Source organism: Marmota flaviventris, chromosome 11 (genome assembly GCF_047511675.1).
Source record: "Marmota flaviventris isolate mMarFla1 chromosome 11, mMarFla1.hap1, whole genome shotgun sequence".
Classification (NCBI taxonomy): Eukaryota; Metazoa; Chordata; class Mammalia; order Rodentia; family Sciuridae; genus Marmota; species Marmota flaviventris.
The window spans coordinates 56,562,438-56,582,425 of NC_092508.1; the positions used below are offsets into that span (position 1 = coordinate 56,562,438).

At 49.3% G+C, this 19,988-nt stretch overlaps 3 protein-coding genes across 4 annotated transcripts; all 3 read right to left on the bottom strand.

Annotated features, from left to right (window-relative positions):
• Positions 1 to 372: 372 nt before the first annotated feature.
• Positions 373 to 3,026, bottom strand: Hoxd8 (homeobox D8). 2 transcript variants are annotated; one of them, XM_027946089.2, is made up of 2 exons: positions 1,872 to 3,026; positions 373 to 1,522 (listed from the first exon to the last, which is right to left on the bottom strand). In XM_027946089.2, exons 1-2 carry the CDS (start codon positions 2,434 to 2,436, stop codon positions 1,230 to 1,232), a joined length of 858 nt encoding a protein of 285 aa, XP_027801890.2. In that variant the 5' UTR covers positions 2,437 to 3,026; the 3' UTR covers positions 373 to 1,229. The 2 variants fall into 2 exon arrangements, with proteins under 2 accessions (XP_027801890.2, XP_027801891.2); XM_027946090.2 differs by having other exon boundaries at positions 373 to 1,525.
• Positions 3,027 to 8,190: 5,164 nt separating this feature from the next.
• Hoxd9 (homeobox D9) lies at positions 8,191 to 10,103 on the bottom strand. Its single transcript, XM_027946086.2, has 2 exons — positions 9,287 to 10,103; positions 8,191 to 8,942 (listed from the first exon to the last, which is right to left on the bottom strand). Exons 1-2 carry the CDS (start codon positions 10,080 to 10,082, stop codon positions 8,701 to 8,703), a joined length of 1,038 nt encoding a protein of 345 aa, XP_027801887.2. The 5' UTR covers positions 10,083 to 10,103; the 3' UTR covers positions 8,191 to 8,700.
• Positions 10,104 to 13,855: 3,752 nt separating this feature from the next.
• On the bottom strand, positions 13,856 to 16,292 carry Hoxd10 (homeobox D10). The gene is made up of 2 exons (XM_027946087.3): positions 15,548 to 16,292; positions 13,856 to 14,133 (listed from the first exon to the last, which is right to left on the bottom strand). The coding sequence occupies exons 1-2, from the start codon at positions 16,290 to 16,292 to the stop codon at positions 13,856 to 13,858; spliced, it is 1,023 nt and encodes a 340-aa protein (XP_027801888.1).
• Between the last annotated feature and the right edge of the window lie 3,696 nt (positions 16,293 to 19,988).

Consider the following 19,988-nt stretch of genomic DNA (forward strand, 5'->3'; position numbering starts at 1 on the left):
GAAGCCTTGAGCAAGTTGCTGCCTTATAAGGGCACTGGCTATTGTATGTAATTCAGTAAAAGGAACATTTGCGGCGCTCAAAGACATTAGCTCTAGAAAGATTCATTTCTTTATTAAGGAGCTAGCTATGTTCTGGAGCGGTTGTTTACACTCGAGTTTTCTGCATTTGCTCTCAGGGTTTGTTTCAAATATGTGAGGCCATAGTTCTCCTGAAGAACAGCAGAGGACCATACCATCTGAGATGCCCATAGCAAAATGGCTTAAAAGGAGCATGCGAACAGAGCGAAGGAAATACAAATAAATATAGCACATACTCAAACAGAATCACAGTGGTGGCCCTAGTGTAGAAACCAAGCAATTTCAGGCGATTACAAGTGAGGTTCAAAATGAAAGCAAGGCGACTTGCCAGAGTGAAAGGTTAATGAGTGAAAATGTTATAAATGGTTTTTCAAGTATTAATTCACTCTAGATTATTTAATTGCCATAATTTGTATGGACTATAGAAAAATGATTAAATGTCAATTGTGACGTCCTGAAACTTTTGTCACTGGCCCAACATTTTCCCAAAGTTCAAGGAAGCTGCCAGAGCCTGGACTACACATTATACTCTTTAGCTAACATGTGCTTTTCAAATATTTGGCCCAGACTTTTCCCTGATATATTACATCAACAAAATACTCAGAGAAACCTTTAACTACTTTAGAAGTAAACAAAAGGCACCTGAACCATTCATTATAAAAGCATAAAGAAAAACATAAATAATACATTTTAATCAAATAATATAAAGTAAAAATTATTCAGGCATATTTTTTTTAAATTAATACTTAATTTACTCACCATAAAGAAAAGATTTAAGTTGTTCAAGTGCACTTGTTTGATTAATAAAGCATTTCATATTCAATTATTTAGTGCTAATAATTAGGAAGTTTACGTTGTTGAGGCAAATCACCAGTTCAGACATTAGAAACTACCATTATAAAAATATAGCTACAAGGTCAGTATCAAATTACCCTTTCATAGGACAGCCCAGGTATTGCTTCTATGCAACACTAGAAAATTTGTTTAAACACCCAAATCCCTCTCAAAGCGCAGAAACCTCAAGAGCAGTGACATGAAGGTAGCTTGAAACACAGGTAAGGTCCTTTCCAAAAAAAGAAAATAGGTGGTGTCCACCAGCATATGTTGACCATTAGTTTTAATAGTCTGTGGTAAAATTTTAAAGGTAGAAGTTAATTTGTCGGGCCTTCAGCTCTGTCTTCCTCCAGCTCTTGGACTTCCTTTTTAGTTTCCCCGTCCTTCACCTCCTGCCGGGAAACGGGAAATTTGTCCTTGTTGTTCTCCTTTTTCCATTTCATTCTCCTATTCTGAAACCAGATTTTTACCTGTCTCTCAGTGAGGGCTAGGGCGTGGGAAACCTCAATTCTTCTCTTCCTGGTCAGATAAGGGTTAAAAAGGAATTCCTTTTCCAGCTCTAGGGTTTGGAAGCGACTGTAGGTTTGTCTTCCTCTTCGTCTACCAGGAGCTGCTGGTTAAAACAAAAAGGTGGAAATCAACGTTTAAAAAACTGCAATGGTGTCTCTGCAAGTTGCTGGAGGTTTCTGAAATGGGTCTAACGGGTGAAATATACAGAGTGCTCTTCAGCTCTGTATATACAGGGTGTTGCAGGCAAGAGAAGCAGAGACAAGGTCTTCACAACTATTTTGTCCCTATCATCTTTACTTTTAAAAAAACCTTATTACTTTATGAATGAGAGCCACCGCGGCTAAACAAGAAAGAAAAGGAGCGGGAGAGGGAGAGGAAAGGGGAGTTTTAAAGCTAGAACGTGAGATGAAAGCAGATTTCTCCCCTTAAAAAAAAAAAGGCATCCCAACCTTGTGGTCTCATCCAGGGAAACATTTGAGAAGGAGACGAGCTCTGATTTAAGTGGTCTGGGTCCTCGCCAATATTACCACTGGACGATTTACAGTCAGGATATTGTACCAGCTCGGCCTCTTGCTGGGTCGTAAAAATCGGCTGTCTCTGTAAGTTATCGTATCCGTAAAACTTCGCGGGCTCCCCGTGACAGGCAATCCCGCCGCAGGGGGGAGGCGGCGGCGGAGGCGGAGGATGCGGAGGAGGAGGTGGGGCGGCCTGGTAGGCAGCGGCCCGGCTGCCCCCGCCCGAGTGGAAGTAATCCTGGCCCGGACCCCGGCCGCCCCCACCGCCGCCCCCAGGCCCCGTGGGCGGCGGGGACTGGTGCGGGTGCGCGTGCGCCTGCGGGGGCGCGTGCGGGAAGCCCGCGGCGCTGTTGCCATAGAGCTGCAGGGCGGCGGCGGCGGCGTGGCGGCCGCCGACCTCGGGCGCGAAGTGACAGTCGTAGTAAGTGGGATTGATGGCCTCGCCCGCCGCTGCCGCCTTGTACTTAGAGTACAGCGGGTTCACGAAGTACGAACTCATCCGGGCGGCGGCGGCCGAGGACCGACGTAGGACGGCACCAGCGGGCGGCTTGGAGCAGTCGGGGAGCGCGCCTGGGCTCGGCCGCAGTGCCGCGGGGGCCTCTGGGGCGGCCGCTCGCGCCGCTGTGGCCGCCGGACTGCGTCGCTACTGCCGCCCGCCCGCCCTGTGCGCGTCGCCTCAGAGGCCCAACAGCCCGGGTGCTCGGCTACTGGGCATTCATGCCCGGCTGGGGCGCCGCCGCCTCGGCCTTGCGCCGCCTCCCTCGCGGGTCGCGGGGCCTGGCCCAGCCCCCGCGCGCCGCCGCCTTCCCAGCCTCTCCTGGCGCGCACCGGCTCGGCTGCAATATAATCGCCGACGCCCTGGATGACCTGCCCCGCTGCCTCCACTGTTTCCTCTCAGGCACCAGGCGGCCCTAGCGCACTGGGACAAGAAAAAAGTGCGCCCGGCCTGCGGGAATACTCTTTTTTTGCTTCAGTTTACAAGTCCTGCTCTGGAGGGAAAAGTGGGGGGGAAAAAAAAAGAAAGAAACCTTTGCCCGTTGCTACCTCTCCCCTCGCCCCCCTCCGTCCCCCCTCCCGCCGGTCTCGCCGCCGCCGCCGCCGCCCGGGTGCGCGCCGGCGAGGCATTTTCGTACCCCACCACTGCGAGGAGAGGTAGCGAGATGGTGGCGAGATAAGCGCGCGGAGGGATCCACGCGAAGGCGAGGCGAACCGAATGTCCGACGGGACGCCTCACTCCATCCCCGAGATGCCTCCGCCAGCCTTAAAGGGGGCCCATAAAGCCGCACTGCCAAGGGCTCGCAGTGCCCCGGGGCCGAGAGGACGCCTGCCTTGGCCCGCTGAGAGGGGGCGCGGCAGAACCTTAGACTTGGGGAGGCAGGGAGGACACTCCCAGGAGGCTGCAGAGCAAATGACTCCCTCCTAGAGCCCTTGGAACAGCCCTATGAAGACTGGCCATGAGTTTTGCATTTCTGAACACGGGGAACTTGGACCAGCAAAGTTGACAGACCGGACCGTGCATTTGGTTGGGTCTAAATAGTTTGATTAAAGGTCATAAGTATGGTCCCAACCAACTCTTGGCGTTATCAAACGAATCAAAGTCCTTTCCAACAGAAAGGGCCTTGTGGAAACGAGAGGTACATTTACAATTGACGCACTGCATACCTGGCTGAGGCTTCTAGGTTAATTGATATTTAATGAAAATCATGCCCATGAATATAGTTTCCATCATTTCACCCTTGATAGACGTCAGTATTAGGAACCAGGGAGACTGTAGAATGTGGGAAGAGGGGCATTAGCACTGCTGAGGGAGTAAATAGAGGAGCGGACAGAAATGTTTCTAGCCGAGAAAGAGGACTCACGCTGGGGTAGGTGGCATTTCCTAGGTCAGGACTTGAGACTCCCAGGTCTTGGCCCCCATGCCTGCGCGAGCAAACCTGAAAAGACTGTCCCCCGGCTGGCGCACCGGGAACCGACACTCGCGAGTCCCCCTTGGAGCCTCAAGACTGGCATTCGGATCGCGCTGGTTCTAGGCTGCTGAGGGCGGCCCGGTGTTCTGCTAACTATTCTAGTTAATTCACCTAACCTGTGAGATAAGCTGTGTGAGAGTGGGCTCGAGGCTTATCTTAAAGTTGCTAATTTTTCCCCGAAAGAAAAGGAAGAAAAAAAGTTAAGCCTAGTTTGTGATTAAAGAGGAGGAGAAGCAGCCAGAGTTATGTATGGATTGTTGAGTATGAATCGGTAAAATATTCCTGATTTTAGCAGCTCTCTCCCGAGTTGCTTGGCATTACACCACGAACCTTCTCTCCACGCTTCTTCTCTCTTCTCCCGTTTTAATAAATGTAAAACATTTAATAAATGCCATTTAATAAGTGTTCCAGTAAATGTAATGGTTCTCCGCTGAGTATTTTTTTTCTCTTCTAATCAGCCTTTTTCGTGAGTTCCTTGGATGCTGAGCCTCTTTCCCTTCTGGGACCCAGTGTTGAGAGGGCATGAGACCCACTGGCCTTGGGAACAGACCTCAAAGACACGCCCAGCCCACCAAGGTTTAAGCTACAACACACCACGCCGGCTTTCCACACCAAATGTAATGCCTAAAAAACCCAAATGGCTTCGAAGTCGCAGCAGGCCAGTGATTTCAATTATCCTGGCATTCCTTGTGAGTTGGCCCAGCTTGTGTGATTGGGAATCCTGAGGGTCGGTCCATCGGACTGAATATCATTTTTACAAATGGAAAAAATTAAGGTTGAAATGGAAAGGCACAGAAAAATAATATTGTCTGACCCAACTATTTCTACAAGGAATGGCTGGAAATGGTGAGGTTACACAGATTGTTAATGGATCTGGAAATAAAGCCCTGCTTTATTGAAATTTTAGTAGAGAAGGCTGAAGACTTGTTTTAGGGGTGACAGGGGGGTAAGATTATATATAAATTTTTTTTTGTTGTTTTCCTTTTGTTATTGCCAAGCATCACCAGATAGCTTTCTTTGAATTCAGAGGGGAAGGAACTGATTCTAACAGTTAAGGGTTTATACTTCTATTTTGCAAATATCCAATTAAAAGATTATTTTCAATAAAAACTGTAATGGTAACTCTGTAATGGTGCCTTTTTATTTCACTATTCGGAGTGTGTGTGTGTGTGTGTGTGTACGCACACCCTTGCATGCTATGTGCCCGCTGGTGTTTGAACCCTGATAAATGAATGGGTTTGGGAATGGAGTTGGGAACAAATAGAAGAGATAACCCAAATCTCTATGTCATAAGACACTTTTTAGAACTGTGTGATTCATGGGGTGGGGCTGGGAAAACAACACTACTAAATGCATTTCTACACATTCAGGCCTAATTTAGAAAATATTAAAATACAATTTTCTCTTTGGACAAAACACATTTTTAAAAATTTTCATATATAATCATTTTGTTTATAATCTGAATAGAAAAAGAGCAAAATTAGCTTCGTAAATAAAGATCTATGCTGTTACACGTTTTCGTTTTTGATAGAATGAATTAATTTAGCATAGCGTTTTGGAGTTTCGCTGTACCAAAGTCCAAATTTTCCGAAATCCTGGCTGAGCCAAATTTTATGCCTGGAAAAAACTGATGGACAAGTTAGCAGTGCACATTATTTGTTTTTGGTTAAATTTATCTTAATTTGGAATTAAAAATAAGATTGTAATTATTTTTAATCAAAACCTTTCTCCACCGCAACTACAGCTTTATGAGATCAGAAAATGGAGCAACAGCGCTCTCTAGTGGCCAAATGCCAATCGCGCGGACCGAGTTCAACTTCGTTTTTATTTCTCTCAAACCAATTCTAGTCTTGTTCATTAGTTTGACTGGGGTTTGGACCACTGACACAATAATGCTTCTCTATTTGATTGTCAACAAGTCGACAGGGCCTCTTCAAAGCTGAGAATAATTTTATTTGTGCTCCCAAGAGCTTGTAGTAGTGTCTTTGCCAAAAGCTTCCAGCACTTTTGTTGGATACTTTAGGTCCACATTCTGTAATAGCCCAGCTGTGCCTTTTAGCACAATTATAGGACAGGCTAGATTTAACAAAACTCAACTTTTAAAATATCAATTTTCGAGAAGCTTTATTTTCCCTCAAAGGAACTAAGCACTTCAACAACTAAGGAAGTATGGAAGTCAGGAATTGTATTTTTTCTTTTAAAGCTGTTGCTTTTAGCATGAGATAATAAACATTTCTATTTTGACTTTCTAAATTTGATGATCTGGGCCCATTTAGTTGGGCAATTTGGGAGGAGTAAGGCCAAATTGAAAGTTTTTTTGCTGGATTTCTGAATGGCTGTCTGGAAAGTCCCTTTTGGGCTTGTGTTCCTTTGAAATTCTATGGACAGTAATGGGATTTTAAACTTTTATAACAAAAGTTACCGACAGAGCCAAATTGACTAAACATTCCACTTGATTTTTTTTTTAAAGCCCAAACTATTAAATCAGCTAAGGTGTTTCCTGATAGGTTAATCTTTTTTTCTGTCTCATTTTAAAAAATGCGTTCTGCAAGTTCAGGTGTAATGGTTGTATTTTTGATAAGTGAATATATTTCAATATTTTTGCTGTGAAGTTTGGAATGAAGGGCCATATCCGTTTTTGTAAAGAGGCATGTAACTTCATCTTTTCCCACAGACTATATTTCTGGAGACTCTTTTCTGAGTAAATGACCCAAGCTCACTAACCTTCCTACTCTCAAGTAACAGGGTGTTGTAGTGTTTTGCTTTGTTTGGTTTTGGGTTTTTTTTTTTGTTTGTTTGTTTGTTTTTGTTTTTTTTTTAAGAACCAGCTAGAGTGTGGCCACAGTCAAAATATTATAAAGAGCCAGTCGCCTTAAGCTACTTCTAATGCTCAGCCCATTTTAAAAACCAGAAACACATCACCTTCTTCTTCCTATCTCTCATTTTTATTTCCTATGTGCTCACACCTCACTCGGGGGCTCCCTAGCCCCTGCCTTCTCGGTTCAACACAGTCTTGTTTATATTTTATTGTCCAGATTTTAAGACCCAGTTTTGTCTGCATTTTTCCTTTCCTCTCACAAACATCAAAATGAGATGGTTTCAAAGCGAAGCGCCTGGCCTGTCGTAAACTCATTACCTCCAGACGTCTCGCCGGCTCGATGGCTTTATGACACCTTGGCTCTTCCTGTTTTCAAAGAGCTCTAGGTATCGGGCTGGCTGCAGGGGTGGGGGGTACACAGCACCTCCGCCAGATCTGGGCCTTGGCTTTCTGTCCCAGCCCCCCTCTGCTTTCTCTTCGAGTCCCCTCTTTCATCAGGATCCCCAAGATCTCTGCCACCGCCCCCGCCTTCCGCTCAGCCCAGGCCGCCCGGCGCCGCCGCCTCCTCTAGGGCCTGCAAAGACTATGCTCCGCCTGAACCCTCGCTTACAATGACCTTCATTTTAGCCTCTGAATGCGGACCTTAGAGGGCCAATCTGGGGGCTAAACATACACAGAAGCTGGGTGGAGGGAAGGGGGCGGCGGAATGAGGGTGGCCGGGAGTTGTTCCTTGACCATTTTGATCCGCTAAGGTCACTTTGGGGCTCCTGTGGGGAGGGGCGAAAGCTCACAGCTTAACCAGCTTGGACCTCCCGGAGCCAGCTAGCCCCGCTGAGCTGGGAGAGTAGCTCCAGAGCGCAGAGTTGGCCTTTCTCTTGTTTGGAGACCGGGGTTGGCGGCTGGGGCTCCATGGGTTGAGGCAGGCGTGGGGTGGGTTATGTCAAAGCCTTAGTAAAAGGGTGGTTGGTTCCTGGGGCCTGCCGGCTCCCCCAGACGTTGCTGCGGTGCTGACAACTGGGCCCAGAGCACAGAGTGCATTGAAATGCTAGCACCAAGATGAGGGAGGCGCCAAGACTCCCTCAGGGGCTGCACTCCAGGCCAGGTCAGCCCACACAAAGGAAGTTCAGAGGAACATCAGAGAAACCTGCCAGTTGGAAGGGCCCCGATTATTAAGCAATGTCTCCCAAGAATAGAGGCAAAGTCTGGTGAGGGTGATATTTTTGTAGAGTCAGAGAAGTGACACAACGTTCAGGACCAGCGTCTGGGCTCCATTTGATCAGGTTAGCATTTATTGGTAGGAAGCATTAACATTTACAACTGGTCCTCGAGCAGGAACCCTAAGGGCCACAAACCAAAGCAGCTCACGTGAGCCCAGCCTTCCCAGAAAGAGTAACTGCTCCAAAACATTAAGAACAGACCCCCACCCACCCACCCGAGGCCCCGGGCTTCTTCCTAGGCCTCACTCGAAGTCTCAGCCCGCAGGGTCCCTGTTGAAAGTGGGCTTTCAAAACCCGGTGGGTGACCGAACCACTCAGGCTTAGGCCTGGGCGAGCAGCCGGGGTATGCACAGTGTCTTCCTCTGCCTTCAGCTTCTCGGATTGGGGCGCGCTTGGTCCGGTTTGGTGAGGCTGCGGGAGCTAAACTACAGCACTTTTCAGAAACATGGGGCACATTAACACATTGAGAGGGCTCCTCAAGCCAGCGTGCACTCACAAAATATAGCATTTCCTAAGGAACCGATGAAGCAGGAAAGGGAGGGAGTGGAATAGATGAAACCCCAAAGCCACTTGGTTTCTCCAACACAGAAGCGAGCAAATACAGAGTTCCCCAAATACCTCACAGAGACCAACCACACAGTCACTTCTACCAAGGGGGAGGAAAAAAAAAAAGTCTGAGTCGCTGCAGAGTTTCTGGAAATCAAGCACCCACAAAGATAAACTCCGTTGCCTTTGAGAGCTGCTGCCGGTACCGAGCTGGGTCAGTCTCCTTTGGGGCATTTCTCCTTGCTCATCTTTTTCATTTTCATTCTACGGTTCTGGAACCAGATTTTGACCTGTCTCTCTGTGAGGTTCAGAATCCTGGCCACCTCGTAGCGCCGGTCCCGGGTGAGGTACATGTTGAAGAGGAATTCCTTCTCTAGTTCAAGCGTCTGGTATTTGGTGTAGGGACAGCGCTTTTTCCGGGTGGAGCGAGCGTGGATCCAGTTCGCTGCGGGGTTGTCTACGAAGAGGGGGGTTTACAGAGGAGAGCGAGGGGCGGAGGAGAGGCAGGGAGAGACGACAGGGTGGGGAAGAGAGGTCGTTAAATTAATTTCACCAAGGATGGCCGCTTTTCACAACTTGGGGGGAATTATCATAAAAAGCCTTAATGCTCGCGCTGTTTACCGTACAAACCGCGCGCCCAGGGTAGGTGGTTATGGGAAGCTTTTTTATGGATGCGTGTTGCTCGCCTAGGCATGGGTAGGCGTCTAGACGTTTTTATAGGTTAGTAAAACTATCAGTTTTGCACATTCGAGCCTTACAGGTTTCAGCAATAAATCAGAGGGCAATTTCTTTTGCACTTACTTGGGTCAAGTTGCTGCTGCGGCGGCTGCGGATGCTGCTTCTCCTCCTCCTTCAGCGGGCAGCGGGGGCTCGGGTGATCACTGCAAGCCGAGGGCTCCGACGAGCCGCCTGCCCCGGGCCCGGACCGGATCCCCGCCCCGGGCCCGGTTCCCCCCGCCGCCGCTGCAGCCTTGTCCCTCAGGAACGAGTTGCACGAGAAATCGGTGCCGCCGCTCCCCTGGGACTCCCGGGCCGCAGAGCACTCAGTCCGTTTGGAGGAGGAGGACGAGGAAGTGGAGGAGGAGGAGGTGGAGGCTGCGACTGGGGCCGGGGCCGCTCCGGTTTCAGGCTTAATCCCGTAGTGGCGCCCGTTGGCTGGGCCACCGGGGCCAGGACTGGGACCAGGGCCCGGGGCGCCGCCTCCGCCACCGCCACCGCCACCACCACTGCCCGCGCCACCAGGGAAGCCGGGCAGTGGCTCCATCCAGGAGCGCACGTAGCGTCCAGGCTCGGAGGCGGCGGCAGCGGCGGCCAGGGGCGGCGGGGGCACGTACGGGTGATACAGGCCGCTCATCGCCGCCGCCGCCGGGGGCTGGGCGGGCACCGCGGACCACGAGGCAGAGAACACGGCCGATTTGGGGGCAAAACTACACGAGGCGAACTCGGCGGCAGACGCTGCCGGGCTGTCGGCCACACCTGCAGGCCGGCCCTGCGCGCCTGGCCCCGGTGGCCCGAAGCGTGCCGCGAACACCTCGTCGCCCTCATGGCCTATGAGGGAGTCCACGTAGTAGTTGCTGAGGGTGCCACTGGAGGACATTTTGAGGCGCCGTGCGCTCCCACCCAAGGTTACACTGCCCGCCGCCGAGCCGCTCCCCGCCGGCTCCGGAGCCGCCGACTAGTTCGCAGGCTGCAGCCTCCACCATTGGTCGCGCGGCCCACGTGATCATATTTACCAATACCGGGAGTAAATCAGTCCGCTAAACTGGGGGCTGCTGTGATTTAAAAAAAAAAAAAATCATCATCAACATAAGCGCGATAATTAGAGTCCGTAGGCCCAGGTATATGAGCCCGCTCGGCGTGGCCCGGCCGGACCAGGCCCGGCCAGCCCGGCGGTGGCTGGGACCACAGGCCCATCAGCGGCCGGAGGAGGCGCTGGGGACTATTTGTTCATCTCCTCTTGCCACTCTGGGTCCTGCAGTCTCGACCAGGGCTCTGGCTCTCCAGCTCCTGGGCTCAGAGCCGCGGGTCGCGCGTCCACAGGCTCACCTAGCACTTAGCCAGAACCTTGAGCAGCCGGAGGCAGGCGGGCCTTTAAGGGCGGCCCCCTGGCGCCCAAGGGGAGTTTTCTCCCCTCGTTTCTCTCGCTACCTAAACCCACCCCTCCCCACACATACATACACACACACATACACACACACACACACACACACACACACGCTCTCTCACAGCTTGTCGTGTTGTTTAAAACAGGTGGAAGACCTCTGTAATGATATTATGCCTTTCAATAAAAATTTTATGAGGTGTATTTGATTATAGATTAATGTGTCCCTAATAAAACGGACGGATGGAGCAGCTCGGAGCGCCCCCTCCCCCTACCACATTCACACACGCCCGCGCAGCCACACACGGCCTCGACGTGAGGCTAGGCACACGCCGAGGCCGGAGGGGAGAGTTGAGGCGGCCTGGCTCGTGGACAGGCCCAGCCAGGCTCAGCGTCGGCGGTGGCCGTGTTGGGGATTTCTGTCAGCCCTCGGAAGGGCCAGCGAGCCGTGGAGTCTACCTCGCAAACAGTGTCGGTCAGGGTCCGTGTCTTCTCCCCGGCTGCTGGAGAGGCCCTGAAAGAAAACACGCGACAGAGGGAAGAACCCAAATGCCAGTTCGGGCCGGCCCCCACCAGCTGCCCTGTCCGGGCTTCAGTGAGGCCTGTGAGAACCGCGTCTCCCAGGTCAAGGTTGTTTTGCGCCTTTCTGACTAAGAGGCCTCCAAGTAGATTCCCGAAATATGTGGAGAAAAAAAAAAAATCCAAAGGGACAGATCCTTGGGCCACTCCTTTCCCAATTCTTTTTCTTGCTTCCAGAGGTAAGGCTGGGCAGCCTTGAATCTGAGGGAGATGCCCATTGTCACTCCCAAATCCATGGTACAAAGCCTCTGAAGCCTGGCCGGTAGCCGAGACAAAAGCGGCCTGGGTGTCGCCGCCGGCCTGAGGGCATATTACTCGATCTACAAGTTGCCCAGCACCTTTGAGGACTCCCAGCCCACCTCCAACCCCGGAAAGAAAGGGGGTAAATAGCTACTTGCGGTCTGATTGATTGCCTTTGCCAATGGCTTTCTGATTTTGTTTCAGAGGGAATGCCCTTTCCTGTAACATGGAAAGGTTTTCCTCCCTGACATGGCCCCCAATCAACAACTAATGGCGCTCCCCACATCGCTGGGAGAAATGGGGAAGTTAAAAGTACACTCCATCTTTTGCCCAACCAATGTAAATCCGGGAAAATCTATTCCAGTGTTCCCAATCTAGCATGGATGCAGATCCCTCCTCCTCCCATCCTTAGGAAATGATGCCTCTAAAGGATTCTGTCTGGGAACTTGGGATGGTTCCTGGTCTGGGGGAGGAAGTTTAAAACTGAATAAATACTGAGTGTCCCAAAGCCTCCCTGGCTGAGGACTCTGAGTCTCAGAGCTCCTAAATAGATTGTTCTTAAGGGGGAAAAGGGAGGGGGATGAAAAGGACCCGTTTTCTGAAACTCCATTAAGCTATTGGAGGTCCTCTGAAATTGCAGCCAGTACCTGGAGCAACGAATTTTCTGTCAAATTTCCCCCATAATGTTTCTCCTCCCTTTTCCCTGGCAGGACTAGATAAATCTGGGTTCCATGATATGGATTCTGCAGATGCTAGTGGGAATTTCCCAAGCCATGCCTGTAAAAGGAATATTGGACTTCATGGAAAGTCATGTTCACTTGCATATTCTTTCAGTCATTTTTTTCTATACCTTCTTGCTTTTTATAGTAATTACAACTGCATTTTGTAATTAAATACTAAGAGGTTTGGCTAGAGAGAATCTTTTCATTTCTTCCTTTAAAATTTTTCATATGAGCCACTAAAAGGTAATGACTGAGCATAAAATCCTTCTACAAGGAAAGCAAAGCAACGTGTGCTGGGAAAACTCATCCATCCTTCCCTTTCACTGGGGCCTGGCTGTCTTGCACTTGAGATAGGGGTGGGGTTGTGCAAAAGGGAGAAAATTGGATGCCATGCAATGCTAAGCTGTTGTTTGTCCTTGCTTCTGTAATGGAGGTCCGGTAGTTTCCAGGTGGACAAGACTAGTTTCAACCTAGCCCCTGAGGATGACTTCCCTGCCAGAAATCACCAAGATCTCCCTGAAAGCATTAAAAATAACACAACCAAAACCCACAGAAAAAAATCTCTCTCTCTCTCTCTCTCTCTCTCTCTCTCTCTCTCTCTCTCTCTCTCTCTCTCTCTCTCTCTCTCTCTCTCTCTCTCTCTCTCTCTCACACACACACACACACACACACACACACGGGCAGCTAAGAGGAAAAAGCAACTTGTGGCACAAGCTTACTTACCAGGCTCAGGCTAGAGGAAGCTCACACCCTTTGAGAGTGGAATTATATTTTATAGTTGGGGACTGGGAGAGGAGAAAGGACTCTCTTTTCTCATTTACGAAAAATGCAAACCCAGGCGATTATCACTCTTCTTCTCCCACCACTGTCCAATTCTAGCACCATCTCCTGCTCCCGTCACTTCCCCCATCCTACTGCCCTAAAAGCAGTTTAACCAGAAGAGAACCTCCCCAAAGGCTTTCATTTCCACCATAATATTTGTCCATTTCAGAAAGCAGAAGGAGCAAACTTGTTTCCAGAATTTATTGCATTATACATGCTACCAGAACATGCACAGAAAGGACAGGTTGCTGTTGTACTTCTACCAAACCACAGATGCACCACAAGGGAAAGGCTACAAGGCATAAGTTGTCAATATTCCATCTCACCAAGGACAACTGCTAAATTCATTTGTGAAAAGATACATTGTAATGTGCTTTTTAAGTCCCCTCCCCCCAAAGCTTGTGGGTTTTCTTAATCTTTCTTAAATATATATATATATGTGTGTAATTTAAAAAGTACTGGATGTTTTCAAAATGTCATTAGTTCATGATTAACCACACACAGAGAACTTTTGTGTTAGAAAAAAAAAAAAAACATGAAAAAGGTCACATTGCTGGATGGATGGATGGATGGATGGTTAGATGGATGCTCTACAGTTCCAATAAGTTAAGACCCAAATGAAAATGTGCAGTAATAGTTACCCTGCATTATGATGAAAAAATAATAAATTACACGTGGTAAGTTTTTTTAATATATATATATATATATATATACTCAGGGATTACAGATCACTTGCAGCACGAACAGAATGACCCCAAAGTCACATTCTAGCAGGAAAACAAAACAAAACAAAAACAAAAAAACAAAGAGCAATGAAGGTTTTGTTTCCACCTTCCCAGTCCTCCAGCACTGGGCTCTGGAACGCGGTGCCCCTCTCTGATCCTGGCCTCCCACCGGCCCTCCGACCTAAGAAAAGGTGAGGTTGGCGGTCAGTTCTCGGATCCGGTTCTCTCGGCTCATCTTCTTGAGTTTCATTCGGCGGTTTTGAAACCAAATCTTGACCTGCCTGTCGGTGAGGTTAACGCTCTTACTGATCTCTAGGCGGCGCTCGCGGGTGAGGTACATATTGAACAAGAACTCTTTTTCTAATTCCAGCGTTTGGTGCTTAGTGTAAGGGCACCTCTTCTTTCTGCCACTCTTTGCAGTAAGCCAATTGCTGGTTGGAGTATCAGACTTGATTTCCTCTAACAAAATTAAAGGGAGAAGAAAAAAATCAAGAAGTTTTTTTTTTTTTTCTTTCTCTCAGTCTGTTCAAATATACCCTTGGCCATGACCTGCTGGCAGGCAGGCTGCTTTGGGCAACCCTGGTATTAAACATTACTCCAGAGATGGACCCTGGAAGGGATTTTAAATCGATGCCAAATTTCAAACTAAATGCCCAAAGTGACATGCGAAGACAGTCTGCATCAGTGGGGTCTCTCTCTCTCTCTCTCTCTCTCTCTCTCTCTCTCTCTCTCTCTCCCCTCCCTCTCCCACACATGCAAGCACACGCGCAACTTTCTGACTCAAACAAAACATTAGTATAAAAGTAAACTTTTCTGTACCTCCTAGTGACATTCTCAGTGGTCAGCTCATGACAGAGCAGGAATGGAAGAAGCCATAGCCTAGACAAACCTTCCAACCCCATTGCTTCCTCAGGTTCCCAGATCTGTTGCTTCTTCTCCTACCTACCCTAGGCAGGCAGGGAGCTCCATAGCCAGGTTTATAGGTGCCTAGTCTCTAAAGATAAATGAGGAAGCAAGGATATCTTCTCTACTCTGCCTGAGTATTGTTGCATTTACCCCAGAATTTCCTGAATTCTCATGCCTTCTTGCTCCAACACAAAAGCATTCCCCCAGAAATGTAACCTGCATTGTGGCCCACCTCTGGGCACTGGGAGAGAGGCTCAGGGGATAGGGTTCCTTCTCAAAAACCCAGATCCCTGGTTCTTTGCCCTAGTCCAACCCTAAGGCTGGCCCTGGGAAGTGGGCAATGCGGTTCTGTTCTCCCCCCATGTGCCTTTGCCCTCTTTGTAGACGGATTGCAAAGCCTGCGGCACTTTTCCCAGACAAAGCCAAGGTTATCCAGCCCGGCAAAGGCAGGAATCCCTGATTCCCCCACTCAAACACCAAGCAGTCCAGCCATCTCGTTACCCTAACAGACCCCAAGCTCGCAGGATGCGGGGTATATACACTTGAACACGAACACGGTGCCTTGGGCCACCTTAAAATAATCATTTGGGTGCAAGGCAAAACTGAGATTCCAAATATGAGCTGGAGAAAAGAGGTACTGGGGCCCTGTTTACGAGCTGCAGGTCTCCTTTGCCTCTTTTGTTGCGTTTCAGGTCTAGCTAAGGAAAAATAAACCCGGCAAGCCTTTCCTCTGCCCAGGCGCCATCAGCGTGGGGCCAAGACCGGCGGGGAGGGCCAGGCAGCGGGAGAGAAGCAGGGACCATCTCAAAGCTGAGATCTCCCTTCTGCAAGCCGGGCGGGAGCAGCACCTGCAAGTCGGGCAACCGACTCCGCTGCCTGGGCTCCGCGCTGGGCACCCAAGCGCTCCCTCTCCGCTGGGTTTCCAGACTGCGCGCCCCGCTGGGGTGGCAACTCTGTTCATACCGACCTTTGCTTTCCTTCTCCTGCACTTCGGGACTGGACACGGAGACCTCAGCCAGGCAGCTCCTCTCTTCGGGAAGGCCGCCTTTGGCCTCAGGGCTCTCCACCTGGGAGACTTTGGTGGGCTCCTGGCCGCTCACGTTTTCATTCATCTTCTTTTCCATCTGCAGCTGGGCAGCGGAGAGCTGCGGCTTGGCCGCGCCACGAGGGTTGAGCTGGAGCATGACAGTGGAGCTGCCTTCGGGGCTGTTATTGTACTCTTGGGTTTTCCCGGTGGCGTAGGTCTGACTCAGTCTAAAATATCCAGGGACAGGAACCTCGGGGTTCTCAACGGGACAGGACTCGGGGACCAGCCTCTGGTACGAAGGGACCTCGGCAGAAATGAGTTTGTTGCGCTTATCAGAATACATGCAGCAATTGGATTCTTCTTTAATGTTGGTGGTGAAAGAGCAAGTGGGGACTTGCTGTGTAACAGGTTGCTCTATTCGACAAGATCTGTTCGGGTCTGTCCAACTGTCTACTTGAGGTATATAAGGATGCACATTCATACCCATATTTTGGTGGTTCACTTCTCTTTTGGCCAGAGACGGGAGCAGTCCACAGGTTTGCATTCCATAGGTCCCCATGTCTGCGCTAGGTGGTGGCATGTACATGCTGGCGCTGCTCGAATAAAAACTGTCACTCCTGCAGGCACTGATCAAGGAATCTACTAAAAAAGTATTAGCAGCAGGAGAGCTGTTGGGAAAGGACATTTTGGGGAGGAATTTGAAGAAGAGAGATTGTGTCCTTTGTAGGCTGACATCTCTAGGAAAACATTCCCCGTGTAATTGTGGATGCCTCTGCCGACCACATGACAACCAAGCCAATGAGATTTGAAAATGGCCTTGAGCCGCAGCCTCCTCGCAGGTCACGTGCTCCAGAGCCCGGCCGGCCGGCCGCGTAAGCACGGACAACAGCGACATCTACTACGCGCCTGCGATAGTGCGCGCTAGAGACGACTGGCCCAGAGCTCTCCGCCGCCCGCTCTCCTCCCCGCCTCCCCGCAGCTCGTTCCGTCTGCCTGCCCCACTCGCGTCCACCGCCTCGGCCACCGGGCTCCGCCGGCGGAAGGAAAGGCTCTGTCGGAAGGACCTCGGGGAGGACACGCGCGGGGAGGGAAGCTGGATCTCTGTGGCGCCTGCACACAGAGGCATATTCCAGCGCACACACCCAGGCAGAAACGCGCCCAAAAGGGCCGGGTCCGGGGCAGACGATTGGGGCCCGGGCTGATTAATTTAGTGCCGGGCAACCCGGGAAGGTGAATCATATTACCCTGATCCTGAGACATCCCACTCCAGGGGTCCAAAGGAAAGATCCCGCGTGCAAAGGTGCGGCCAACGTGTCCCTGGAAGCGGAGGCGAAAAGGGCCGCGAGGGCCGAGAGGCCACGCAGCTGGCCGGCTCCGGAGCCCCAAGGATGAGCCCGGCCCAGCGTCGTCCTCTCCCTCGGCCTTCCCGCCCCAGCTCTGAGCCCCTCCGCGCCCCTGCGAGCTACTGGAGCCTTTGGTTCTCAGAGGAACCACACCCTGACCTTTGAAGGGCCGGGCCGCTGGGAGCTTTCAGCCTGAAGACAGTCCCTGGCCAGCCGTTCTCTATCGGGAAAGCGTCCCTCGGGCTCCCAGCGGGAGAACTAAACGGAGATTTCCTTCCTCACACACCCTGATAATAGAAGGCAGAGAGGAAGGGAGGGAGAAAGAAAATAATTTTCTAAAGGAAATAGGAAAACTCTGACCCTCAGACTCCAGAAGTTTTAGAAAACTGACTGGGCCAGGCAGGAGAGAGAGAAATGCAAAGGTGTCATTTGGTTTTTCTGCAAAGAAAAATACGTTTTCCTTTTATGGATTTTGTAAAAGCATTGGTTTCTGACAAGCGCAAGGTACAAAAGGTTGTGGAATTTATTAATACATATTAAGAAGAATCAGGGCGATCAATAAAATTCTCATCTACATTCTTGAGCTACTTGGTAATTTTCTTGCTTCTGAAGGTTTTTAAAGAGTTATACCCGCTGTTGCCACACACGGGAAGATATTTTATTAACAAATCAATCGAGACTTTGTAAAGGATAAGATTAATAGTTAAGATTTAGCATAATGGCGTTCGCTTTATGAATTATTGAAAATTATACTATTGATTTTTCCCCTTCACTACTAACCAAGAAGGTCAATTTTTGTTTTAACACAAATCGTCAAATATTTAAAGCTATACTTTTGTGTCAAAAGTTGAGTTCTATAGTTTGGGACAATCCTTAAAATTATTTGACAAAATTTTGATTGGATAAGAGGGGGAACAGATGGGGGAATCTGTCCTCTGTTTCCTCTGGTGAGGGAAAGTTCTATAAAGAGGATATGGTCTGGAGTTGTGGTCTAGCTCATTAAAGAACAACCACCGACCACTACCAGCATGGAAATTCAGAGTTTTATGAGAAACTTGAACAACTTCCTCCCTCCTCTGGTTGCAGGCGGGTGAGCCGCCCAGCGGAAGCCCTGGCCTCGGACAGCAGCAGGGAGCTTTAACCTTGATTTCCAAAGACTTTCCTTAGGTGAGGGGCCCTGCCAGCACAAGGGAGTCATCCTTCCACCTTCCGGATCCCCTTCTGGGCAACCAAGAAAGGAAAGCGGCCCGGGGAGACTCTGATGACCATGAACCAGTTCTCTGTTCCCGAAGGCATCCGTGTTCTTTTCCCCACACTCACTCAGGCATGGGCTGGCCTTGGATTTCAGGCCCAGAGACTGAACTTGTGGGTAAATCGGGTTTCCGCCTCAGCAGAAAATTTCCTTGGGGTCCAATGCTCATTAAAGCACCTCTGCATCCTGGGGACCTAGTAGCCCGCCTGCTTCTTCACAAAAACCTTTTCCAACAAGCCCTTTGGCCCCCTCCCCAAAAGGAATTTCCCCTGGCCTGGTGAAAACAGGCATTGGACATTATTTTCGGCCTTGGGACCAATTCGCCTGTCCCCTCTCAGTGCCCTCGCCCAAACAATAACCCCTTTTAAAAAACTCCGCGGTGGCAATGAGACAGACCTTTTAAACCTTTACGCAGCTGTTCAAATACAACATCATTGTCAGGTTAAAAGCCTGGCGCCTCTAACTGCTCAGGCTGAAGCACCCTGGCTTAGGCGGAGGTTTAAACATTACCTTTCCACAGGGTGGGTATTTTTAAGTTTGGGAATGGGAGTTAAGGAAGGCAGAAGAAAAACAACTTTGGGCTCTAGCTTGCAAAGATTCTGTTCAAAGATAACAGCAACTGATCAGCTCCCCAAAATTTCCTTTCTCACACTGTGGAGATCCTAATCTGAGCCACAGCTAACCATGCCCAGAGCTAAACAAAGTGCCCGCTAGCTATACTTGCGTTCGGCAGGCGCCCTGTCGCCAGCTTGGCGCTCCAGCCTTGTGTTCCTTTGCATCTGGGCCAGGAGTGCTGCCCAGAATTCGGTAGCCCAATTTAACCTATCTCTACCAAGGCAAGACTGTTCAATCTAATCAGGAATTTTATGCCCATCAAATGCCTTTTCATAATCCTTATTTATACATGAAGAAAACATCCAGGCTAAAAACAAGCAATTGTTTTTTTGCAGAGCGGGTAGGTCTTCTATGAACCAGGACAGGCAAGAGCTGCCTTCTGCATTTGGGAGCCTTTTTGCTTTTAGCTCTCTGTGATTTCAAGCTCAAAGTCTCCCACATTGAATTCGATGTTAAGAAGTCTTCACTCACAGGGGGAAAAAGTGTATATCAGAGTTTTAAATTTATTCTCACAAAATTCTTTTTTTTTTTTATTTCAAATGTTTAGCTTCAGACCCGTTCCTTGGGGCCAGAGGCCATTAATATTTTAGAGATTTTTATCTTAAAAATCAAGAAAAACAATAATACGAGAGAATGATTTGGATGGAGGATAATAAAAAATGAACCTTAAGACTTAAAGGCTGAGATGAAGCAAATGGAATTAAAAGGCAGTGGCTTTAAAGGCAACCTTTATTTTGCTTAGAGCATTAATGTAGTTGCTGATTTCGATCATATTTAGATCAGTTGGGACAGTTACCATTAATAATAAATCAATATTGCATTATAAAAGAGATGGATACCCATATTTGTATCAAGACACCCTTCTCCCTGGCACAGTTATTTCCAGAAAAAAAAAATTAAAAGGGCCGCCTTAGCAAGAAATTAGCGTTTGGAAATTTTTTTAAAAGTGACTTGCATCTGCACTCTTCTGTCTCTGGAAAGAAGATTGGAGCCCCTGAGCCTGAGAGAACCTGGGGGTTCTTAGAGTCACCTAGAATTAGTCCTGAGCAGCCTCTAGGCAATGTCACTTTGGGGGGACAGAGTGGATGGGGGCATATTAAAGGAGACCTCCCCAGGGCAGCCCCTCCCGGTTGCACTGTGCACCACCTGGCTAAGGTGAAAAGAAATCCCG